Genomic DNA, 23,840 nt, shown 5'->3' on the forward strand with positions numbered 1-23,840 from the left:
GGCCCTGCGGGTGGGAATGGGGGCATTGTTTCCCATAACTTGTTTCCAGGACAGGCAATAGGCTCCCCTTCCCCATGTCTAACCTGCCGCCTGCCCTTCTCTGCAGGGGTCACCATGAAGCTCATGGACGAGGTGGCCGGGATCGTGGCCGCGCGTCACTGCAAGACCAACATCGTCACGGCTTCCGTGGACGCCATTAACTTTTACGACAAGATCCGAAAAGGTAAGAGAACTCCGCCAACAAAGAGGGCCGCTGCCTTGGCTGCTTGGGTCCCGTGTACAGTTTGCTTTGGTTCACCCTGCCTGTCCCGGGCCCTGGCCTCTGCCCATCTGCCAGGACGTAGGAGCCAGAGCCTCGAGTCTGCCTTTGGTGATGCATCTGTGAAGTTACGGTTTGCTGGTTTGACTTTTCAGTCTGGTAAATTCTGTAACTCAGTTGCGATTGGGGCCTTTATCCTGCTGAAGAGCCACATAAACTCATCCTCTTAAACTGCCCCAGGCACGGAGCCCTGCGAAACCGACGCACACAGTTGCTGCGACCACTGCCACCAGATCTCGTGGCGGCACGTAACCTCTCTGGGGGGGCACGGGTCACCCGTGCCGTACGCAGTGGCAGGGGCAGAGCAGGGAAGCCTCCGGCCCTCTCCTCGGCCAGCCTGCCTGCACCATCCAGGGCAGCGCTGGTGTTGGTGGTTTTCCCGACACTGAGGTCTAGTCCCAGCCCCGCCCAGAAACAAGACGGTTCCCGTGCTTGTTTCACATTAATGCTCATCTGAAGAGGTACAGTGACTGTCCCCTCCTGGCACGTGGTGACTTCTGTCTGTTGTGTCTTCTGAGATGAGGCCATGTGGCCCCAGAAAGCAGCCCTTCACCGTGGGGTCGGGGGTGTCCGGGCTGCGAGAGCCTGACTGGTTCTGAAGGAGCCTCACCAGGAAGGCAGCCACTGGAAAAGCTGAGTCAGACCCGTCCCCAGGCCGTGGGGGGGACAGAGGAGAAGGAAGGGAGGCTGCCTCCTTGCCACCAGCCTCGAGGGGCACCGCTGAGTGGAGCAGTGCTGGGTCCAGAGCCACAGAGACCTCATCCGGGCTCTGAGGCCCCCGCCTGGTCCCAGCCCGGCTGCGCGCTCTCTCCTGCAGACACGCCTGTCAGTTGAATGCCTGAGTGCTGGGGACAGGCGTCCTGAGATTGGAAGGGTGAAGGGGTGCCTCCGCTTCCTGGCCTAACTGAGAGCACGCCAGTCTGACCCACACTGGATTTGGGGTGCTTTTAGGGGAAGGGTGGTCTGCAGTGCTGCTTTGTAGAATCCCTTCCCAGCTAGTAGGCGATTGCCTCAGACACAGAGCACAGTGTCATTTTAGGATTTGCCCAGAACAAGTGGATCTTGTCTGTCTTGGCTAGTCCCCCCCGGGCCTTGGTGCCGTGTGTGGTGGTGGTGGTGTGGACGTTTGGAAAAGGAAGGCTCCTGTCGTGCCACGATTCCTGGCCTCTCCTTTTCTGGAACTGCTCCCTGGGTAAATTACTGTGATCACAGCTCCACTGTTAAACATGACTTCAAAACCCACTGTGCAAAATGCACTTACGTTCCACAGAGCTCACTTGTTCAGGGTCTCCCGGGTGCCCTTTGAGCACTGCCAGCTAAGAAGCAAAGTGGGCCTTCCTCGAGAGCCTGCCAGACTTCTCAAGGTCAGCCCTGTTGGCGAAGGTGCTTTACAGTTGAGGGAAGCTCCCAAACAATGAAAGTTGACCTTCCTTCGTTAGAAAAAAGGAGCCGATGAAAGAGCCCTCACCCCCGACACTTCACCCTCAGTCCCTCGTGTGACCAGAATTACCTTTCAAAGAGGTCAAGGAGGGGCCGCGTTGGTTCGTTTTGAGCGGAGACAATGAACCCCGGATGGAGGAGAGCACTTTTTCTAGGGGTATGTTGAGGGGCCTGGGGGACGTCAGGGCTACGTGGGTGCAGAGAGGACTTTGTTTCTAAAATGTTACTCGTATTCCAAAGCACAGAAAGGGACCTCCATTTTCACCAGCTGTACTTTCTGGCAGAACATTCCACCATGGATGGAGTGAGAGTGCAGGGCGGGCTGCGGGCTCACTGGCTACCGCCTATGGCGCTGAGCCCTCCGCAGGCCCCCCATGCACCTCATGCCGTCACAGCCTTGGCCTCGGGCCTGTGTGGCCCCGGGCCCCAGAGCTGGGCCTCCTGGCTTGGGGAGCCCCCAAGGGAGCAGAGAGATTGCTTCCATTTTCTCAGGTCACATCTTGTTTTGTGTATAGAGGAATTTGGGCCAAACTGAAATAACAGTTATGGAGTCCCATGGGGCCGGTGCAAGAAATGTTTAACAAAGACCTAAAAGAATTAAAGAACAAACAAACAGAAACGAACAATACAATAACTGAAATGAAAACTACACTAGAAGGAATCAATAGCAGAATAACTGAGGCAGAAGAACGGATAAGTGACCTGGAAGACAGAATGGTGGAACTCACTGCTGGAGAACAGAATAATGAAAAGAAGTGAAGACAGCCTGAGAGACCTCTGGGACAACATTAAATGCACCAACATTTGCATTACAGGGGTCCCAGAAGGAGAAGAGAGAGAGAAAGGAACTGAGAAAATATTTGAAGAGATTATAGTCGAAAACTTCCCTAACATGGGAAAGGAAATAGCCACCCAAGTCCAGGAAGCGCAGCGAGTCCCATACAGGATAAACCCAAGGAGAAACACGCTGAGACACATAGTAATCAAATTGGCAAAAATTAAAGACAAAGAAAAATTATTGAAAGCAGCAAGGGGAAAATGACAAATAACATACAAGGGAACTCCCATAAGGTTAACAGCTGACTTCTCAGCAGAAACTCTACAAGCCATAAGGGAGTGGCATGATATACTTAAAGTGATGAAAGGAAAGAACCTAAAACCAAGATTACTCTACCTGGCAAGGATCTCATTCAGATTCAATGGAGAAATCAAAAGCTTTACAGACAAGCAAAAGCTAAGAGAATTCAGCACCACCAAACCAGCTCTACAACAAATGCTAAAGGAACTTCTCTAAGTGGGAAACACAAGAGAAGAAAAGGACCTACAAAAACAAACCTAAAACAATTAAGAAAATGGTCATAGGAACATACATATCAATAATTACCTTAAACGTGAATGGAGTAAATGCTCCAACCAAAAGACACAGGCTTGCTGAATGGATACAAAAACAAGACCCATATATATGCTGTCTACAAGAGACCTACTTCAGACATCGGGACACACACAGCCTGAAAGTGAGGGGATGGAAAAAGATATTCCATGAAAATGGAAATCAAAAGAAAGCTGGACTAGCTATACTCATATCAGGTAAAATAGACTTTAAAATAAAGAATGTTACAAGAGACAAGGAAGGACACTACATAATGATCAAGGGATCAATCCAAGAAGATATAACAATTATAAATATATATGCACCCAACATAGGAGCACCTCAATACATAAGGCAACTGCTAACAGCTATAAAAGAGAAAATTGACAGTAGCACAATAATAGTGGGGGACTTTAACACCTCACTTACACCAATGGACAAATCATCCAAAATGAAAATAAATAAGAAACACAAGCTTTAAATGACACAATAGACGAGATAGATTTAATTGATATTTATAGGACATTCCATCCAAAAACAGCAGATTACACTTTCTTCTCAAGTGCGCACGGAACATTCTCCAGGATAGATCACATCGTGGGTCACAAATCAAGCCTCAGTAAATTTAAGACAATTGAAATCATATCAAGCATCTTTTCTGATCACAACGCTATGAGATTAGAAATGAATTACAGGGGAAAAAAACGTAAAAAACACAAACACACGGAGGCTAAACAATACGTTACTAAATAACCAAGAGATCACTGAAGAAATCAAAGAGGAAATAAAAAAATACCTAGAGACAAATGACAATGAAAACACAATGATCCAAAAACTATGGGATGCAGCAAAAGCAGTTCTAAGAGGGAAGTTTATAGCTATACAAGCCTACCTCAAGAAACAAGAAAAATCTCAAGTAAACAATCTAACCTTACACCTAAGGGAACTAGAGAAAGAAGAACAAACAAAACCCAAAGTTAGCAGAAGGAAAGAAATCATAAAGATCAGAGCAGAAATAAATGAAATAGAAACAAAGAAAACAATAGCAAAGAGCAATGAAACTAAAAGCTGGTTCTTTGAGAAGATAAACAAAATTGATAAACCTTTAGCCAGACTCATCAAGAAAAAGAGGGAGAGGACTCAAATCAATAAAATTAGAAATGAAAAAGGAGAAGTTACAACAGACACCACAGAAATACAAAGCATCCTAAGAGACTACTACAATCAACTCTATGCAAATAAATTGGACAACCTGGAAGAAATGGACAAATTCTTAGAAAGGTATAACCTTCCAAGACTGAACCAGGAAGAAACAGAAAATATGAATAGACCAATCACAAGTAATGAAATTGAAACTGTGATTAAAAATCTTCCAACAAGGGGCTTCCCTGGTGGCGCAGTGGTTGAGAGTCCGCCTGCCGATGCAGGGGACACGGGTTCGTGCCCCGGTCCGGGAAGATCCCACATGCCGTGGAGCGGCTGGGCCTATGAGCCATGGCCACTGAGCCTGCGCAACCGGAGCCTGTGCTTTGCAACGGGAGAGGCCATAACAGTGAGAGGCCCGCATACCACACACACACACACACACACACACAAAATCTTCCAACAAACAAAAGTCCAGGACCAGATGGCTTCACAGGTGAATTCTATGAAACATTTAGAGAAGAGCTAACACCCATCCTTCTCAAACTCTTCCAAAAAATTGCAGAGGAAGGAACACTCCCAAACTCATTCTATGAGGCCACCATCACCCTGATACTAAAACCAGACAAAGACACTACAAAAAAAGAAAATTACAGACCAATATCACTGATGAATATAGATGCAAAAATCCTCAACAAAATACTAGCAAACAGAATCCAACAACACATTAAAAGGATCATACACCACGATCAAGTGGAATTTATCCCAGGGATGCAAAGATTCTTCAATATACACAAATCAATCAATGTGAGACACCATATTAACAAATTGGAGAATAAAAACCATATGATCATCTCAGTAGATGCAGAAAAAGCTTTTGACAAAATTCAGCACCGTTTATGATAAAAGCTCTCCAGAAAGTGGGCATAGAGGGAACCTACCTCAACATAATAAAGGCCATATACAACAAACCCACAGCAAACATCATTCTCAATGGTGAAAAACTGAAAGCGTTTCCTCTAAGATCAGGAACGAGACAAGGATCCACCCTCACCACTATTATTTAGCATAGTTTTGGAAGTCCTAGCCATGACAATCAGAGAAGAAAAAGAAATAAAAGGAGTACAAATTGGAAAAGAAGAAGTAAAACTGTCACTGTTTATGGATGACGTGATACTATACACAGAGAATCCTAAAAATGCCGCCAGAAAACTACTAGAGCTAATCAATGAATTTGGTAAAGTTGCAGGATACAAAATTAATGCACAGAAATCTCTGGCATTCCTATACACTAATGATGAAAAATCTGAAAGTGAAATCAAGAAAACACTCCCATTTACCATTGCAACAAAAAGAATAAAATATCTAGGAATAAACCTACCTAAGGAGACAAAAGACCTGTATGCAGAAAATTATAAGACACTGATGAAAGAAATTAAAGATGATACAAACAGATGGAGAGATATACCATGTTCTTGGATTGGAAGAATCAACATTGTGAAAATGACTGTACTACCCAAAGCAATCTACAGATTCAATGCAATCCCTATCAAACTACCACTGGCATTTTTCACAGAACTAGAACAAAAAATTTCACAATTTGTATGGAAACACAAAAGACCCCGAATAGCCAAAGCAATCTTGAGAACGAAAAACGGAGCTGGAGGAATCAGGCTCCCTGACTTCAGACTATACTACAAAGCTACAGTAATCAAGACAGTATGGTACTGGCACAAAAACAGAAATATAGATCAATGTTAGAAAGTCCAGAGATAAACCCACACACCTATGGTCAATTACTTCATGACAGAGGAGGCAAAGATATACAATGGAGAAAAGATAGTCTCTTCAATAAGTGGTGCTGGGAAAACTGAACAGCTACATGTAAAAGAATGAAATTAGAACGCTCCCTAACACCATACACAAAAATAAACTCAAAATGGATTCGAGACCAGACACTATCAAACTCTTAGCGGAAAACATAGGAAGAACACTCTTTGACATAAATCACAGCAAGATCTTTTTTGATCCACCTCCTAGAGTAATGGGAGTAAAAACAAAAATAATCAAATGGGACCTAATGAAACTTCAAAGCTTTTGCACAGCAAAGGAAACAATAAACAAGATGAAAAGACAACCCTCAGAATGGGAGAAAATATTTGCAAACGAATCAACGGACAAAGGATTAATCTCCAAAATATATAAACAGCTCATGCCGCTCAATATTAAAGAAACAACCAACTCAATCCAAAAATGGGCAGAAGACCTAAATAGACATTTCTCCAAAGAAGACATACAGATGGCCAGGAAGCACATGAAAAGCTGCTCAACATCACTAATTATTAGAGAAATGCAAATCAAAACTACAATGAGGTATCACCTTAAACCAGTCAGAATGGCCATCATCAAAAAATCTACAAACAATAAATGCTGGAGAGGGTGTGGAGAAAAGGGAACTCTCTTGCACTGTTGGTGGGAATGTAAATTGATGCAGCCACTATGGAGAACAGTATGGAGATTCCTTAAAAAACTAAAAATAGAATTACCATATGATCCAACAGTCCCACTACTGGGCATATACCCAGAGGGAACCATAATTCAAAAAGACACATGCACCCCAGTGTTCACTGCAGCACTATTTACAATAGCCAGGTCATGGAAGCAACCTAAATGCCCATCGACAGATGAATGGATAAAGAAGATGTGGTACATATATACAATGGAATATTACTCAGCCATAAAAAGGAACGAAATTGAGTCATTTGTTGAGACGTGGATGGATCTAGAGACTGTCATACAGAGTGAAGTAAGTCAGAAAGAGAAAAACAAACATCGTATATTAACGCACATATGTGGAACCTAGTAAAATGGTACAGATGAACCGGTTTGCAGGGCAGAAGTTGAGACACAGATGTAGAGAACAAACATATGGACACGAAGGGGGGAAAACCACGGTGGGGTGGGGATGGTGGTGTGCTGAATTGGACGATTGGGATTGACATGTCTACACTGATATGTATAAAATTGATGACTAATAAGAACCTGCAGGGGCTTCCCTGGTGGCGCAGTTGTTAAGAATCCGCTTGCCAATGCAGGGGACGAGGGTTCAAGCCCTGGTCTGGGAAGTTCCCACACGCCGCGGAGCAACGAAGCCCTTGCGCCACAACTACTGAGCCTGCACTCTAGAGCCCGCGAGCCACAGCTACGGATGCCTACGTGCCTAGAGCCCGTGCTCTGCAACAAGAGAAGCTACCGCAATGAGAAGCCCACGCACCACAATGAAGAGTACCTCCCGCTCACCACAACTAGAGAAAGCACGCACGCAGCAAGGAAGACCCAACGCAGCCAAAAATAAATAAATAAAATTAATTAATTAATTAAATTAATTAATTTTAAAAAAATTTTTAAAAAAGAACCTGCAATATAAAAAAACAAACAAACAAACAAAAAACAACTAATACTAAACTTTCTTTGGGTTATTTATATGGAAATATGTTAATATAAATGTTTCAGACATTACATGAAGTTTCTAAAAATCTTATATGTTCTGATATAATGTTATAAGTCATAATTCTAGTTATTACTTTAAAATGTATATCTCAGAAATAACTAGAAAAAATTTTAAATAAATAAATAAATTAGTAAAAATAAAAAAAGAAATACCAAAGTTACTTTGCTGATTCCATGTTTTTCTTAAGGACATTCACTGCCCCAGCTCTCTGGAGCTTAAACGCTGAGCTGTTCTTAAAGTTTGCAACACTTGACAACGTGGCCTTGGGAAGAACAGTGTTTCATTATTCTGTTTTCTTTTCCAAGTCCCTGTCCTCTTTCTGAAATGTGCCCTGGAAGAGGCCCCGGGTGCTGGGGGAGTCGGTGGGGCACCTGCCAGCCCTCCTGGGTTGTGCCACTCCAGGCAGCTTGACCATGATTTAGAAACAGAGATGAGCTCACAGCTCTGCTCACTGCAGGCGCTCCATCTATTTAAATTTAACTCTGGCAAACGCTGCTCACTTTCGAGTGCCAGACATTGTGCTAATAAAGTGCTTTTTACGATTACCCCTCACTTGGGGGTTTGAGACAAGAGCTCTTGTTATCCCCGTTTTTCCGATCTGGAAACTGCTGATGGAGGGGTTTATTAAACTGCCCACGGCCGCAGGGCTGGTCCATGGTGGAGCCTGGCAGGGAGGCTGGACTCCAGGGCCAGAGCTCTCAGCCCCAAGCCTTGGTGCCTTCCCACCACCGACCAGGCTTGAACCACATGGTGTCCGCTGCGAGGGCCCGGGGGCGTCAGCCTCGGTGGGTGATGCTGATGAGTGCAGTGCCACCCATCTTAGGCGCCCGCACTGGACCGCCAGAGCCGCCGCCGTTCCCCCACCCCCCCGCAGTTGTGTGTGAAACTCCTGCCTTCATCAAGCAGCTTGAAACAGGGCTGAGGGTTCTCGCAGTCAGGGGTGTCCAGTCCAAGGAAGGCCCGGCTCTGCTCGCGTCACCCCCTCATCGGTCTCAGCCCAGGGGCCCCCTTTCCTGCTGAATTCGGACAGCCAGAGGCAGACAGTTCAGTCTCTGCTCCCAGCAGTTCTGTCCTCTGGTTACGTCAGATTTGCCTGCAAGAGCCCCTCAATGCCAATGCCGCCTACCACAGCGGCCAGTAGCCACACGTGGCTGTTTCCATTATAATTAAAAGTAAATAAAATGAAAATGCTGTTCCTTGGTCAGCAGGGCTGCGTTCCTTCTGGAGGCTCTAGGAGAGAATCGTGGTTTGCCTTTTCCAGCTTCTAGAGGCAACGTGCATTCGCTGGCTTGTGGCCCATCCTCCATCCTCAAAGCAGGCAGCCTCTCCCTGACCCTGCATCTGTTGCCACGGCTCCTGGCTCTCCCGTCCTCTTGTGAGGACCACTGTGATGACCTGGGGCCCACCTGGTGATCCAGGCTAAGCTCCCACCTCAAAATCCTTAACTGCATCACACCTGTGAGGTCCCTCTGCGTGTGAGGTAACAGTTTCACAGGTTCTGGGATTAGGATATGGACATCTTTGGGGGCCCCCGTTCCACCTGCTGACACGGAGAGGCAGGTAGGGCTCCAGCCCACCTCTGCGCTCTGCCTTTTCCCTGCCCTGTGTCTTACCCTGTGAGCCCTGTGGACAGGACGCTGGCAGAAAACTCGGAAGAACAAGGGGCCCCTGAGCTCTTGGGGTTTCAAGGCAGCATGGAAAGAAGTGCTTCTCCCTCTGTCCCAAGCCTCCCAGCCAAGGACATGGCACCTGTGAGGTTCGGGGATTAGGGGTGAGCGTGGAGGCAGCAGGCTCGTCCCTGCCCCTCGTAGAGCGTTTGCGCTGGAGCTGGCGTCCCCCTGAGCGCAGCTGAGTACCCGCCTCTCAGGCAGGCTCACATGCTGGGGATGCTGAGCTGTGACCCAGGCCTTCTTCCCCTGTGGGCCGCCACGGAGGTGGTCGCACCTCAGTGTCAGATCCGCACAACTGCTAATGTCCTGGGGACCCAGGGAGGAGGGGCAGGGGTTCGTTGCTGTGTTCTTCACCAGCTGAAGAGCTGGAACTCCCTCGCGGAGACAGTTGCCCATGTTATTCGTTTAGGCAGCGTTAGAAGCAGCTTCTTGCCCAGTGTACATGTGCCTGCTGCAGAAACAGAGAAAGGAAGGGAGGGCTTTGTTTTAAATGTCGCTGCTTATTATTACCTTGTTGGAACGATTCTTTTTTTCTTTTTAATATTTCCACTTTTAATTTATTAGGCTTATATTGACAAAGAAACCATAAGCTCGTTATTTATTTATTTGTTTAATTTATTTACTTTTGGCTGCATTGGGTCTTCATTGCTGCACGCAGGCCTTCTCTAGTTGCAGCCAGTGGGGGCTACTCTTCGTTGCGGTGCGTGGGCTTCTTCTCATTGCGGTGGCTTCTCCTGTTGCAGAGCACAGGCTCTAGGCGTGTTGGCTTCAGTAGTTGTGGCACACGGGCTCAGTAATTGTGGCACGTGGGCTCAGTAGTTGTGACACGCGGGCTCTAGAGCGCAGGCTCAGTAGTTGTGGTGCATGGGCTTAGTTGCTCTGCGGCATGTGGGATCTTCCCGGACCAGGGCTCAGACCCGTGTCCTCTGCCTTGGCAGGTGGATTCTTAACCACTGGGCCACCATGGAAGCCCTGGAACGATTCTTTTCACCCCCTGAAGACACAACAGGGAGTTCTGCGGGCAAACTCTCCCTTTGGGTTTGAGACGCCTTTCCCTGGAGGGCTGTTGCAGAAGGGCACTCAGACCCCACCAGAAATGACTGTCCTGGGCTTCTGTCCAGACAACCTAATACGCGGGAGTGACCTCCCCCGAGAGACGGCCACTCTTGCACCCATTTGCAGATGAGGAAACCGAGGCACAGCAGCTTCCTGGCTTGTCCCCTGCCCATGTTCAAACCCAGGCCTGTTGGACCCCAGAGCTCGAGGACCCCAAGGCTCCTCCCCAGGGCACAGTAGCCTGAGGGAACTGGGGGCCCCGGGGGGCTGCTCCGGGCTCAGAGAGCCTGCCTGTCGTGGAGACACTCATGGGGACTGTCTGGTTGTGTCAGGGCTAATCTGTCCCTGCTTCAGAGGCTCAGAGGAGAACTGGGTGGTCCCTTCCTGGCCTTCTTCCCTGGATCCGGAGGCCCCAACACCCCACCCCTGTCCAAGGTGGCACATGGCACCCAGTGCCACCAGGAGATGCTGTTTCTCCCCTTGAGCAGGTCACCCCACTTTTTTATATATATATATAAATTTATTTATTTATTTATTTTTGGCTGCGATGGGTCTTCGTTGCTGCACGCGGGCTTTCTCTAGTTGCAGTAAGCGGGGGCTACTCTTCATTGCAGCGCGCGGGGCTCCTCCTTGCGGTGGCTTCTTGTTGCAGAGCACGGGCTCTAGGCATGTGGGCTTCAGTAGTTGTGGCATGTGGGCTCAGTAGTTGTGGCTCGCGGGCTCTAGAGCGCAGGCTCAGTAGCTGTGGCTCACGGGCTTAGTGGCTCCGTGGCATGCGGGATCTTCCCAGACCAGGGCTTGAACCCTTGTCCCCTGCATTGGCAGGCGGATTCTTAACCACTGCACCACCAGGGAAGCCCCAGTCACCCCACTCTTAAATAAACTAGTCATCCTGTGGGCGGATGTGGATGTGTGACCTAGTGGAAAGTCCCCAGGCAGCGTCGCTGCACTTCGGAGCTCGCAGTCAGGGCGGAACGCATCTCACCACCGCCCCTCGGAGCGCCCTCGAGCACGTGGCAGGACGTGCCTGCTCTGGCAGTTTCTGAGACAAAGGGAGCAGCAACCAAGCTAGACTCGGGCTGGGGTCGCCCCCTGCTCAGATGGGCCCCAGTGTCCCGGCTCTGACCTCTGTGCCTGGGGGAGGGTGGAAAGAGCCCGGCCTTGCTGGGCTGCTCGGGCTGAGGGCGGCCACGATGCTAGTTGAGGCGAAGTGTCTACAGAAGTGTCCCCGTCCGGCTGGAGTCTGCAGTGGCCCGCTGTCCACACAGGGCTACGTGTTGGTTCAGGCGTGATGGGGCGCCCGCTCTCGTGGGGCTCCCTGGCTGGGAGGGAGGCAAACATCAGACAGGCCATCAGATGGGTTGGATACCCTGAAGGAGAGGAGCTCTGTTCTAGAAAGAGAGCGATGGGGGGCGCCCGAGCTGCCGTGAGAGGGTAGACCGGGCTGGGCAATGGGGCAGGGGCGGCGTGGGGTCTGTGGGGTGGAGGTGTCTGTTCCCACAAAGCTGGGACCCATTGCTGGGGACCCTCCACCACTGTGGACTGGCCACTCTACACGCTTGGATGTTGGGGGAGCCTAGTGATGTTGCAGTGGGTGGTGGGAGCCTTCCCAGCATCTGGGAGCTGACGAACCCTGGACGTGGCTGGAGCTGCCCTGAGGTGCTTCTGACCACCCCATCCGCAGCGAATGACCACAGACCCCAGAGTGCACTTTCTGAGCCGAGGGTCAGGGAAGGGGAGGCCCTCAGCAGCACGGGGGTCTCTCCTTGTCAGTTTCAAATTAGGTCCCAGGCCCTCAATGACCTAGTCCGCCTTCCAACTTTCAAGCACCTTTCCGTGGTGGCCAGCCAGTGGTAAATAAAGCCCGTGGGCTGTGAGAATAAAGATGTCACCATCTCTGAGAGGTGAAGAGGCTGGTGTTTTGGCTATAATTGAAGTTTTCCCGACTTTTAAGAAGTGATCAGGGACTTCCCTGGTGGTCCAGTGGTTCAGAAACCACCTGCCAATGCAGGGGACAGAGGTTCGATCCCTGGTCTGGGAAGATCCCACCTGCTGTGGGGCAGCTAAGCCTGTGTGCCGCAACTGCTGAGCCCGCATGCCACAACTACTGAAGCCCGCGCGCCTAGAGCCCGCGCTCTGCAACAAGAGAAGCCCCCGCTCGCCGCAACAAGAGAAAGCCCGCGCGCAGCAACGAAGACCCAACGCAGCCAAAAAAATTTAAAAATTTAAAAAGGAAGCAATCACCGTGTCTCCTACCATGAGTGACACTCAAGATGGCGTCCTCTTGTGTCTAATGCTCATAATCAACTTCTTTGTTGTTTGAAACCACTTTTGATTAGAAGTTTCTTCGGATTTCTACCCAAAATGAGACGTGATTAGCCACGTGGTTGGTGGGGGGACTTGCACAGGAGACAAAGCAAGGGTGTGTTTCCATCTGTTCCTTTTTTTTGGCGGTACGCCGGCCTCTCACTGTTGTGGCCTCTCCCGTTGCGGAGCACAGGCTCTGGACGCGCAGGCTCAGCGGCCATGGCTCACGGGCCCAGCCGCTCCGCGGCATGTGGGATCCTCCCGGACTGGGGCACGAACCCGTGTCCCCTGCATCAGCAGGCGGACTCTCAACCACTGCGCCACCAGGGAAGCCCTCCATTTGTTCTTTGAACAAACGGTCAGTGTTGCAATGCCCCGAATTCACTGCCTCCGCATCCCTGCCCCTTGGCCAGGGAGTTCTGGCGGGTTTCCTCTTGAGGGGGGGTCTTGTCCCTCCCTGCCTCTCGGCTCATGGGCCCCAAGTCTTCTGTCTGGTCGTGGGTGAGAGGGTGCTGGCTGGCACTGGGGCTGGCATGATGGGGACAGGCAGGGACGCCTGGAGACCCTCGGGGATGCCCACTTCCCCTTCCTGTTCCCCTGGAAGCGGCCCGTGTGGGCCATGTGGGGGCTGTTCCCAGGGTGGGCCCAGGCACTTTGCATGCCACGGATAACCGCTCCCGCTTCTGCCTGCCCACGCGCTCACCACCCTAACAGCCACCCGGTGCCCCAACTTGTCTGTCTTCCTGGTCTCTAAACATCTTTTGTGGGGGCCTGTCTCCATGGAGCTGGGACATTGGGGTTCCCAGGGTGTTAAAAGGTCCCTGCAGTCAGCGCCGGTCAGGCCTGGCCAGGGATTTCCTTGAGCCCAGCCCAGAACCAGGCTGCATTTGGGATGGTGGTCCTGACCACGTCAGTGGAAAGGATTAGTGCTGCGTCAGGGTCCAAAACAGCACTGCTGGCGGTAATGACCGCACTGCATGCCTCCTGCCACCAGGCAGGAGCCTCGGCACCTGGCTCGTTTCATGCCAGCCCCATGGTTACCCCGTGAGGCAACTTGTTTCTGTTTATACGAGAAAAGCTGGGCTCCATGAGATGAAGTCGAGGGACGGGAGGCCAAGGCCAGTGGTAGTTGGGAGCCCATGACCAGGAGGGCGGGGGCAGAAGGGATGCCCTAGGGTAGATGTTCAGGACTCAGGGGCATGGGGAGTGCAGAGAGGTTGGGGCAGGGTGGAGGGAGAGCGGGACCCCCAGGACAGTGTTACAGGAACGTGTGACTGTCTACAAGGGAAACTACTGGTGTGGAAGGTGGGGAGCACCTGGGGACTCTGACCATGGGCAGGGCCGCGGGGGTGTTGTCGGAGGGCAGATCCGCAGCTCAGAGGAGAGTGCTGGTCCAGTGGGCGGCACTGACCGGGAGGGGAGCCTGACGGGACAGACGCAGCCCCACCTGCACAGAGGGTAGGAGGACGTGGGCTGAAGTGCAGACAGTGGCTCCAGGGGGACTCAGGACCACGGTCAGCGTGGCAGCTTGGCCTGACGGTGCATGTGACGCTGCCCTCTGACCAGCATCGGGAACGCTGGAGCCAGGGAGCTGGGGGGTGGGGAGTGGGGCCGGGGAGGGTGGAGGAAGGTTCCTTAGCGGGGCTCAGAGCAACTTGGTGGGGCAGCTGTGTGGCTCCAGTGGCAGAAGTAAGGCCAAAGCATGGACAGTGCAGATGTGTCCTTAACCTGCGGAGGGATCTGAAAGCAGGTTGGGGCTGGCCCTGAGGGGCGGGACTCACTGGAAGCATCCTTCCAGCAGACGCTGCCTCTCCCGGGGAATAGAGACCCACGCTTGGGTGGCCACCAAGATCCCTTCGGCTCTAAATGTTTCCGTAAGTGAAGGAAACGCCCCCTCACTAACTAGAAAGGGGAACACTCAGGGGGTCCAATGTGCTGTCGTTGTGATGTCCTGGCAGTTAGCAGGATGGTCTGTGCTGTCTAACCAAGTGTCTTCCAGCATCCTCGGTACTGCTGATTTCTGCACCCTCCCTGCCCAGCCCGACCCGGCCGCCTGGCCGCCCTGGGTCGAGGCTTCCCTAACCCGCTGTCTGTGCTCCGCAGGCTGTGTCATCACCATCTCTGGGCGCGTGACCTTCACCAGCAATAAGTCCATGGAGATCGAGGTCTTGGTGGATTCCGACCCCGTGGTGGACAATTCCCAGAAGCGCTACCGGGCCGCCAGTGCCTTCTTCACCTATGTGTCCCTGAGCCAGGAGGGCAAGTCTCTGCCTGTGCCCCAGCTCGTGGTGAGTGGCCCCTCCGGCCCCTGTGTCCCTGGGGGCAGCTGCCCCCGCTGCTGGGCCAGCCCCCTCGGCGCTTGCTGGGCTCCCAGGAGAAACCGAGCTACATGAATCCATTCTGGGCAGCTGGGTCCGCTCAGCTCCTGAGGGGCCAGCGACCTTGGCTGCGGGGCAGGTCAAACGTGAGGCCCCGTCCCCACGGACTGTGGGGGAGGGACTGGGCAGACAAGGTGAGAGGCGCCCCTTACGAGCTCCTTGCCGTGGGATAAGCATGCCGCCTTGCTGGTCCTGGCACCTTGTACGAGCGCTAGAGTGGGGGTGAGGACCCTCCCAGGGTGGGCTCTCGAGGAGGCCCTGGCCTGCGTGTCCTGCATCATGGGGCCAAGCTAGAGCCCTGCACCTCGGGGCTGGGCGTCTGGGCCTCGTGGCCTTTCCCTGCCCTGGCTCCCCAGCCAGGCTCTGCCCTGGGTGTGCAGAGAGCAGTGGCAGGTTGGCGGCCGCCACCAGGAGCAGAGCTGGGGACTCTGGCCCAGGCGTGGATCCTGGCAGGTCTCAGCCACCAGCAGGGTTTGCTTGGCTGCCGTCCTGGGCTCCACAACCCAAGAGGCTGCTACTGGAGCTGCGGGGGCGGGGGCGGTGGGGGGCACAGGTGAGTCACTGGCATTTTCTTAATTTGGAAAAGAGAAGGTTGGATTCACTGAACGTGTAAGGGTTTCCCTCCCTCTCGCCCCCGGCCCCCTCCTCAGCTCTCGGCGCCCGCGGGCCCCCAGCGCTCAAGGCCACAATCCCCGGAGACTTCCGGGGCTCCCACCCGCCGCACGCCAGACCCGCATCCACGGTCTGGCCTCGTCCCTGCCCTGCCTTGCTCCAAAGCACCAGCCCCCCGGCTTGTGGGAGCTGCTCATTTGCCGGTTGTCCCTCCCCCACTGGACTGAGCTTCACGAACTGGAACACATGTGCTCCTAGTGGCTCACTGGGGCTGGAACAGTCTTGGCACTTAGTGGGTGCGGTTGGGAAAATGCATGAATCCTGCTGTGTGCAAGGCCTGAAGCCAATCCCAGGAGGAGAGACAGGCGGTGTGGACGCTCGGGGGAGCCGGGGGAGCGCGCTGGGCCGGTGGCCTCCACCTGGGGTGGACGTGAAGTGGTGCCTGGGGAGTGGGCAGGAGCCCCCAGGAAGGCCAGTGGGGCAGGGGGCCGTGTTGGGCGGTCGTGGGAGCTGTAATCCCAACACCTTGGTGCGTGCTAGCTGTTGGGGAGCCTGGGAGTCGGGGAGCCTGAGGCGGCCAGCGTCAAGGCGGGGCGCGGGGAGGGCAGGGTGGCGAGGAGGCCCAGCTCAGAGGCACTGGGCGACTGTGTGTTGGATGCAGGAATGAACGAGTGAATGAATGAACGATGCCTCCAGATTCCCCTTGAGGCTGATGACAGCTATATGAGCCTCACACATTCCTTAGCTGTGCCGGTCGGGGTAAGTGCCCCCGCCTGGAGGGCGGCCCTGTGCCCGCCGGTTCTGAGTCCTCTGCCTGCTTCTCTCGGCCACCCTCAGCCCAGCAAGGCTGAGGCACTTGGGGAAGGTCACACAGCCGGTCCGCGGGAGCCTGGGTGCAGAGGAAAGCCTCCGTTCAGGCTGCTCCTGGTTTATCTTGAGCCAGTCTGTCACTAGGGGGCCAGGAGGAAGCCAGAACCCTGGGCGGTGGTTGAGGTGAGCCGAGAAGCCTGGGGAGGGGCCGGGGGTTAGGGTCTCGAGCACCTGACACTTGTGTGGAAGTGACTGGCAGGCGACTCAGGCCCCCCGCCAGCCTCCCAGGGCCCCTGCAGCATCTGCTCCCATGCAGCTCCTGTGCCTCCTGGCAAAGAGCACGTACTGGAAGCCTCCGTAAGGATAAACATACTGCGCTTCGGAGCACTTCCTCATCCAGGTGGGCGCGAGGCCCCTGCTCGCTCGCCTGGCCTGCCGCCACGGAGATGCTAACCCCCCAGCCGGAGATGCTAACCCCCAGCCCCGCTCCTCTCTGGGGCCTCGCAGGCCCACAGGGGCAGCGCCTAGGTTTGGTGGCGGAGCCGTCTGGCCTCGTCAAGGCCCCTGCCGTGGCCAGAGGAGCCTCAGCTGCCCGCTGGGCCCTCTCCTGTCCCTCCCCCGTCCTCTGCGGCCCACCCCCCACTCGCTCTTCGCTGGCATTGGGTCCCCACGCTGGGGCTCCAGTGAGTTGGGTGGGGGGCGTGGGGAGAGGCTGCACAGGGCAGGGTTGGTGAACCTGGCCTTAAAGGATGGGGGGCTCCACCGTGTGGAAGGAAGGAAAGGGGAGCCAGGGTGGGCACCGTCCTCAGGCAGGCTCTGCACCGTCACCTCCCCACGTACCACCCCAGGCTGCTGGGGAGGGGTGGAGGGTCCGGCAGCCTCGGCCTCTCCCTCCCGAGTCCCCAGCGCTGTAGCCCCCGGCCTCGCGTCCCTCCTCCTCCCCACCTGCCACCACTGCCCCCCCAGGAGGGGCCCTGGGCCACGAGGACGGGGTGCCATCCCGCCCTCCATCCTGACGGCTCCGCAGGGTGGCTTCCAGCCGCCTCAGCCCCTCAGCTGACGCACGCGCGTCCCCCCGACCTCTGCCCACGGCCTGACCTCCTCCTGCCTTGACCTTCGCAACCACGTGTCCCTGGGTCTCAGACCCCTTCCTCTGGGAACCTTGCCTGCTCCTCTTGGCCCCCAGATGCAGCCTCGCCCCCCTTCTCCCCCAGACCCTTGTTCCATCTCTCTCCATATTGCCACAGGGCCCCTGGGGGACATCTCCCTCCTGGATACTGAAGTCCCGCCCCACACAGGCGAGCCCTTGACCTCTGTCCGCCCCCCCCCCCCCCCCCCGCCTGCCCAGCCTCCAGGCTCCAGCAGGGTGGCCAGATCCAAGAACACTCCTCTCCCTGGCGCCTCCTTGAGGGGGCCTCTGCTGAGTGTGCAGATGGCCACCCCATGGCCCCGAAACACGGGGCTCTGACAGATCCCAGCCTGCACCCTGCCCTCCTTGGGGGGTTGGGACCGGGCCCCGGGCCTCCTTGCTTTGCTCCCCCATATGGGCTGCCTCTCTCCACAGGGTCTCAGCAGGCATTTCAAACGTAACATTCCGAACTGAACCGTTGTCTCCCAGCCGCCTCCCCCCAAAACTCCCACTCCTCCTGGTGGATTCCCTCCCGGTGAGCCTGGGAACCGGGCTGGCCCCTCCCTCCCGCTCAGCCCCAAGCTGTATGCCCTCCCCCATTCCTGCTGCCCTCACCCTGACTCTGTGGGGCATCCCGGCAAGTTTTTCAGAACAGAATTGCGTTGGCTGCCTCTCCCGCCTGAACTGCTCAGCAGCTCAGCGGCTCCTCGCTGCCCTGGGCACGGGGTCCAGCCAGGCCGGCCACCTCTGTTCCTCAAATCCCAAACCCAGTCCCGCCTCAGGGCCTTTGCACTTGCTGTTCCTCTGCCTGGACACCTTCCCTCAGATGGTCACGACAGCAGCTCCTTCCACCGTTTCTCAGATATTTCCTCCTTTGATGACCTTCCCTCCCCTCTCTGGATAAAGCCTTACTCCCCACGCCCACCCCATCACCCAGAGACTCTTTGCCGTTGCCTGGAAACCGGCCTGGAGTTGGTGGGAGAGAGAGCAAAAGGAACTTAGAGGGCTGGGGGCCGAGCTGGCCTCTTGTAGCGGGAGAGGAGGGGTAGGGACACACCCGAGGCCCCCCAGCTGCTAGAGGGCAGGCCCGGCCCAGGACAGCCTTCTGGCTGTCCGAGCCCTTTCCTCTACCGTCAGCTGAGGGAGAGTGGGGCCTGCGGGACACCCCAAATGGCCCTGAGACCAAGGATAGCCAAGGAGTCGGGACCGTCTTCATTTTGAAAAGGCTCCCACAGAGTACATGCAGGTGGACAGGGACAAGGTCTGCATTCCGGCCGTAGCCGGCTGTAGTGTGCGCCCGCCCAGGAGCCCAGGAGCTGCCTCGGGCCTGATTGGAGCTCTCTATGGCTACCCCCACTGCCCTGCCCGCACCCCAGAGCTCAGGCCGCTGGGGAGACCAGTGCCGCAGCCAGGGTGGAGGGGCAGCAGTCCGGGCTCAGGGAGGCGAGCCTCTGGCCCCGGGCTCCAGTCTGCATGGAGAGCCCTTTGTGGAGGAGCCCATGACCTTCCCAGAGCTGGGACGCTCTCATGGTGCCGGGCTGGTCTGTGAACCCTGGGGGCTGTCTGTGCCCTTTCCAGAAACATAGGGACCTGGGGGTCGGGGGGTTGGTGCAGGAGGGGCTGTAGGGGGTTAGGGGAAAGTCACCTGCTTGAATGAAGGGGAAGGGAGGGTAACCGAATTCCCAGGTCTGAGGGGCCAGTGGTTGGCAGTGGCCACATCTTCCCACTGACCGACTGCATGTCGATCCAGGCTATTGTTGCTAATTAAAGATGGGCTTTGATTCTTCACTGGGGTGTCCTGGGGCCCACCGATGTGGATAAAAATAGCCCCCCCACCCCGTGCTCAAAGGGGGTGGGGCAGACTCCCTAGCCTCCAGCCCAGCCTCTGGGGCGCTCACTTGGGAACCACCGACACCACAGTTGTCTGCCTCTCAGCCCACGTGTGCCCGCGTCGGAGCTCAGCCCTCCCCACCCCTGCTGTCAGCACTTATCCTCCTGTCTATTTTTAGCTCCCATCCCCAGGGCCCGGCTGACACGGAAGGCAGCGTGGCTGTCGGAGTTCTTCTTGATGAATATTTTATGCTGGGGAGGGCCTACTGCACCGCGCCCGCCCGGCAGCTGCCGGCACTGCCAGGCTGCTTATTAGAGGAGGCAAGCGCGGGACGTGGAACCAGCCAGGCCCAGGCCCTGCCTCCTTCTAAACGCCTCCCTGTGGCTGTGCCCTCTGACCTCGGGGGTGGCAGACAGACCCACACCACCTTCCAGCTCTGGAGAGGTGGTACGGAGGGACGTGGGGGAACGCCCCGAGGTGGCTCCCTGGGACCCGGCCCCAGATTGGCCCCAGCACCTCCCAGCACCTCCCATGGGCGACTTTCCAGCCCGGGTGTGGGAAGCCTTTTCAGTCTCCAGAAGCGTGAGAACCCGATGGACAGACTGTGTTGAAGCCAGAGCAAGCCTGTCCTGGGCGCAAGGCCGGCCTCCGTTCTCTCTGGTTCACATGTGGGCGCTGCAGCCCCCGAGGCCCCAGGAGACTCGCGTGCGGGAGAGGTCGCGCCCTCGACAAGGGAGAAGCCTGGGCTCCATCGCAAGCACGCAGGCGATGTGGGTTTTGAGAGAGCACGTTCACAGCTGCTTCTGTGGGTCATTTGGAATAGGAATGCTTTCCCCAGCGAGCCGGGCGGCATGGCCACGGCACGTGGAGGCAGCGGAGCAGGGTCTTTCCGAAGCCGGTTTGGTTGGCTCCCAGAAAACCCAAACCACAGAGCGGCCTGCGGCGCAGGGGTCTTGGCCGCTGCTTGTAGACCCTCGCCTCCCGGTCCACACGGACAGCTGGCGTGCAGAGGACAGGGGCCTGGACCCTGGGGCCTCCGTTGTCAGCCACTGAAGTGACAAGTCGGGATGAAAGCGGTGGCAGTGAGGAGATCGGGGAGGCAGCCGGCCTTCCCTCTCGCAGCCGGTGGAGCTCCGCCAAGAACACGGCAGAACGTGTGCTTCTGCACTTTCTCAGCTGTGAGTGCTTCCCCTGTGCATCACACCCGGACCTCAGGGCACCCTCGAGGGTCAGTCGCCACCAGGTTTCCTGAGCGCCCACTCCCTAGGGCCAGGTGCCCGCCGAGGCCATTCTCTGTCTACTGGGAGGGAGCCGGCAGGGTGGATGCCCCCGGTGCCCACAGCAGCGATGGTCCCAGGGGAGGCAGCTGAGCGTTCACGAGATGCCGACCCGCTTCCCTGGTGGGTGTCAAGGTGGGTTGTCCGAGCCCACAGACAGGCCACAGTGACAGTGATGGGCAGGGACTCGCCCAGAGTCCAGTGGCCGGCCCTGACGTGGAGTCGACCTGGAGCAGGCCCTGAGCCCCTTGGCCACGGCAGCCCCTTCTGGTCTCTGAGCCTCCGTTTCCCCACTGGAGCCACCGCAGGCCGGCAGGTCCTCTGTGGTCTTGGCAGCATCTCCGTGATCTAACCAGAGAGCTCCTCGCTACTTTGCACCGAAGAGGAAGCACGGGGCCAAGGCTTCCGGCAGTGGGCAGCTCCTCGATCCTAGGACCCGAGCCTGGAGTGAAGGGGCAGCCACCACCTCCCTGCAACCATGGCCAGGCCTGCTCTCTACAGCCTGATATGGTGAAAGGAACATACATCCCACCCCCAGGGAAGGGAAGAGGGCCCTCACATGGGGCTTGTTCTGGGCTGGGGGCCCCAGGTGGCCCTACGGCTTGGGGAGACACCTCTGTCCCAGACATTCGGTGTGCTGGAATGATTTCTACTTGCTCCCTGATTTAGGAAACTCAGACTGGAGCACAGCAGGACTGACTCGTCTGTTCCAGGAAGGGTCCGGGGAGCCGCGTCAGTGCGGGAGGCTGTGCCCTTGCTGCCCGTCCACGGGAGCGAGTCGGGGACTAGAACATGCGTGAAGCTTCTGGACCCCATGTCCTCTCTCTCCCTTGTCTTTGGATGCTTAGCAGGAGTCTGCCTTGTCATGGGGAAATGCCAGAACCTTGAAGCTGCTCCTGTCCCCTGAATGGGTGGCGTTTGGGAACTTGTAGTGGCCTGTGAGTCCCACCTGCCCCTGGAACCAGGGGTGTGGGTACCACAGGGGGTGTGGATGAGAGGGTGCAGCCCCCGCCGCCTGGCTCTCACCTCTGCTCTGCCATGAGCCCAGACTCTTCCTCTGACCTTCTTAACCCGTCCAGTCTTCACGTCTCCTGAAGATGCCGTGGCCCTGACGGCTCTGGGCTGGCCTCTTTGTGGAGCAGTAGGGCTCTGGAGAACGCTCAACTCAAGTTCAACAGTCAGCTCTCCAGAAGAGGGCCCAATGCACCGCTGACATACTTTTTCTCGTTAAAACGTTGGTAGGGGGCTTCCCTGGTGGCACAGTGGTTAAGAATCTGCCTGCCAATGCAGGGGACACGGGTTCGAGCCCTGGTCTGGGAGGATCCCACATGCCGCGGAGCAACTAAGCCCGTGAGCCACAACTACTGAGCCTGCGCGTCTGGAGCCTGTGCTCCATAACGGGAGAGGCCGTGACAGTGAGAGGCCCGCACACCGTGATGAAGAGTGGCCTCCGCTCGCCACAACTGGAGAAAGCCCTCGCACAGAAACAAAGACCCAACGCAGCCAAAAATAAATAAATACATTTAAAACGTTGGTAGGTTCTACCTCTGGAACATCAGCTTCTTGTTGCTTCAGTGCTGTGTCTCCAAATCCAGGTGACCCCAGCTGTTGTGATTTCTATAGAAGGTGAAGGCCCGAGGCCGGCTCTCAGGGGCACTGTTAGGCCTGACCCCAGATGGTGCCGGAAACACGGCTGCAGGAAGAGAGGCCTGTGGGCAGAGGGTGCAGCGGAAAGAGGAGAATCCCAGCTAGAGTTGGGACAGCCTTGATTCACTGTGGCCCCCCGGAAGGTGACTTCGAAGCTGGGGAGAGGACTGTGAAGGTCATTGGGCCCAGGCAAGGGCCACGGCCGCAGGACCTGAGAGGGTCTTTCAGGAGGGTGAGCTCATGCCTGGTGTATCCTGGGGTGGACCACAAGGCCGCCCCACCACGTGAGAACCGTGGCTTCTTGGCAGCCTCGTGCTTTCTCTGTGAGGTGGCGTGGAGTCCCCTGGCAAAGGCCTGCCAGGGACAGGGACACTTCTGAACCCCGTGCTCAAAGATGCAAGGAAGAAACAGACCCCGGAACCCCGCAGTGGGAGGAAGCACACAGAAGGATCTCCCCGCTCACGTGCAGACACAGAATGAGAGAACGGCATGCCGGCCCCGCCAGCAGGAGAGGATCTGCTTCATCGGGGGCGGGAGGGGGTTGTCCACCCCTAGGTGTGCCGGACGCCCCACCTTGTGCCTCTGTCACCAGCGTAGGCCCCTGCCGAGCCCCTGGGTGCTCTGAGCCTTCTGGAGCTGCTTGGGGACGGAGGTTGCCTGAATGTGTCCATCGAGCAGACTCTCTAACACACGTCACACTGATGTGGCCTTCTCGCTGCAGTCTCCGTTGGTTTGCTCGTTCACTCAGCAGACGCCTTCTGGGCCCCGCCGTGTCTCAGGCCCTGTGCTGGCCTCAGACAGACGGCAGGGAAGACGCCGACACGAGTGAGCACACGCAGGGCCAGAGGCTTGCAGTGAGGACACTGCCCCTGGCCGGGGCCCAGCCCGTGGGAAGGGCTCAGAAAAAGGCGGTGAGGACATTATAGCTGTCGTCTGGTGGGGACAGCCGTGTCCACAGAGCTGGTACAGGGGCCAGTGCTGTGAGCAGGGCCTGTGTCCCCTCTCCCAGCAGAGACTGGTACCCGTCGCTGCCCTTTCCCAGGCAGCGCCCGAGCTCCCTGCCTCTTCCGTAGCCTCCTCTTGGCCCTTCTGCAGGGGAATTTCGTGACCGCACACGAGGGCAGTGATTTCAGGGGCTGAGCTGGTGCTGTGGGGTGAGGGGAGCCCTTGGCAAGGGTGTCTACAACTCCCCATGGTGGTCCCATCATTGGAGGCTTGGGGCTGCATGTGCTGGCAGCGGTGGCGGTGAGACCCAGCCTGCGGCCGCTGGGAGCTAAACCCCCGGACAGCGGCTTCCCGGGTGCCCAGCCCAGCACCCCTGGGGTCGGGGTCTGCAGGTGG

The 23,840-nt window shown here is 55.7% G+C and overlaps 1 protein-coding gene across 4 annotated transcripts in view; it reads left to right on the forward strand.

Moving 5' to 3' along the window:
* ACOT7 (acyl-CoA thioesterase 7) overlaps positions 1-23,840 on the forward strand; it is an 89,197-nt gene that overhangs the window by 57,607 nt on the left and 7,750 nt on the right. For all 4 annotated transcript variants that reach the window (XM_004272331.4, XM_049711287.1, XM_049711281.1 and 1 more), the window contains exons 7-8: positions 107-223; positions 14,919-15,103. In XM_004272331.4, the coding sequence (XP_004272379.1) occupies positions 107-223; positions 14,919-15,103 (302 nt within the window). The remainder of the gene's footprint in view (positions 1-106; positions 224-14,918; positions 15,104-23,840) is intronic.

Source organism: Orcinus orca, chromosome 1, assembly GCF_937001465.1.
Source record: "Orcinus orca chromosome 1, mOrcOrc1.1, whole genome shotgun sequence".
In the NCBI taxonomy this organism is placed as follows: domain Eukaryota; kingdom Metazoa; phylum Chordata; class Mammalia; order Artiodactyla; family Delphinidae; genus Orcinus; species Orcinus orca.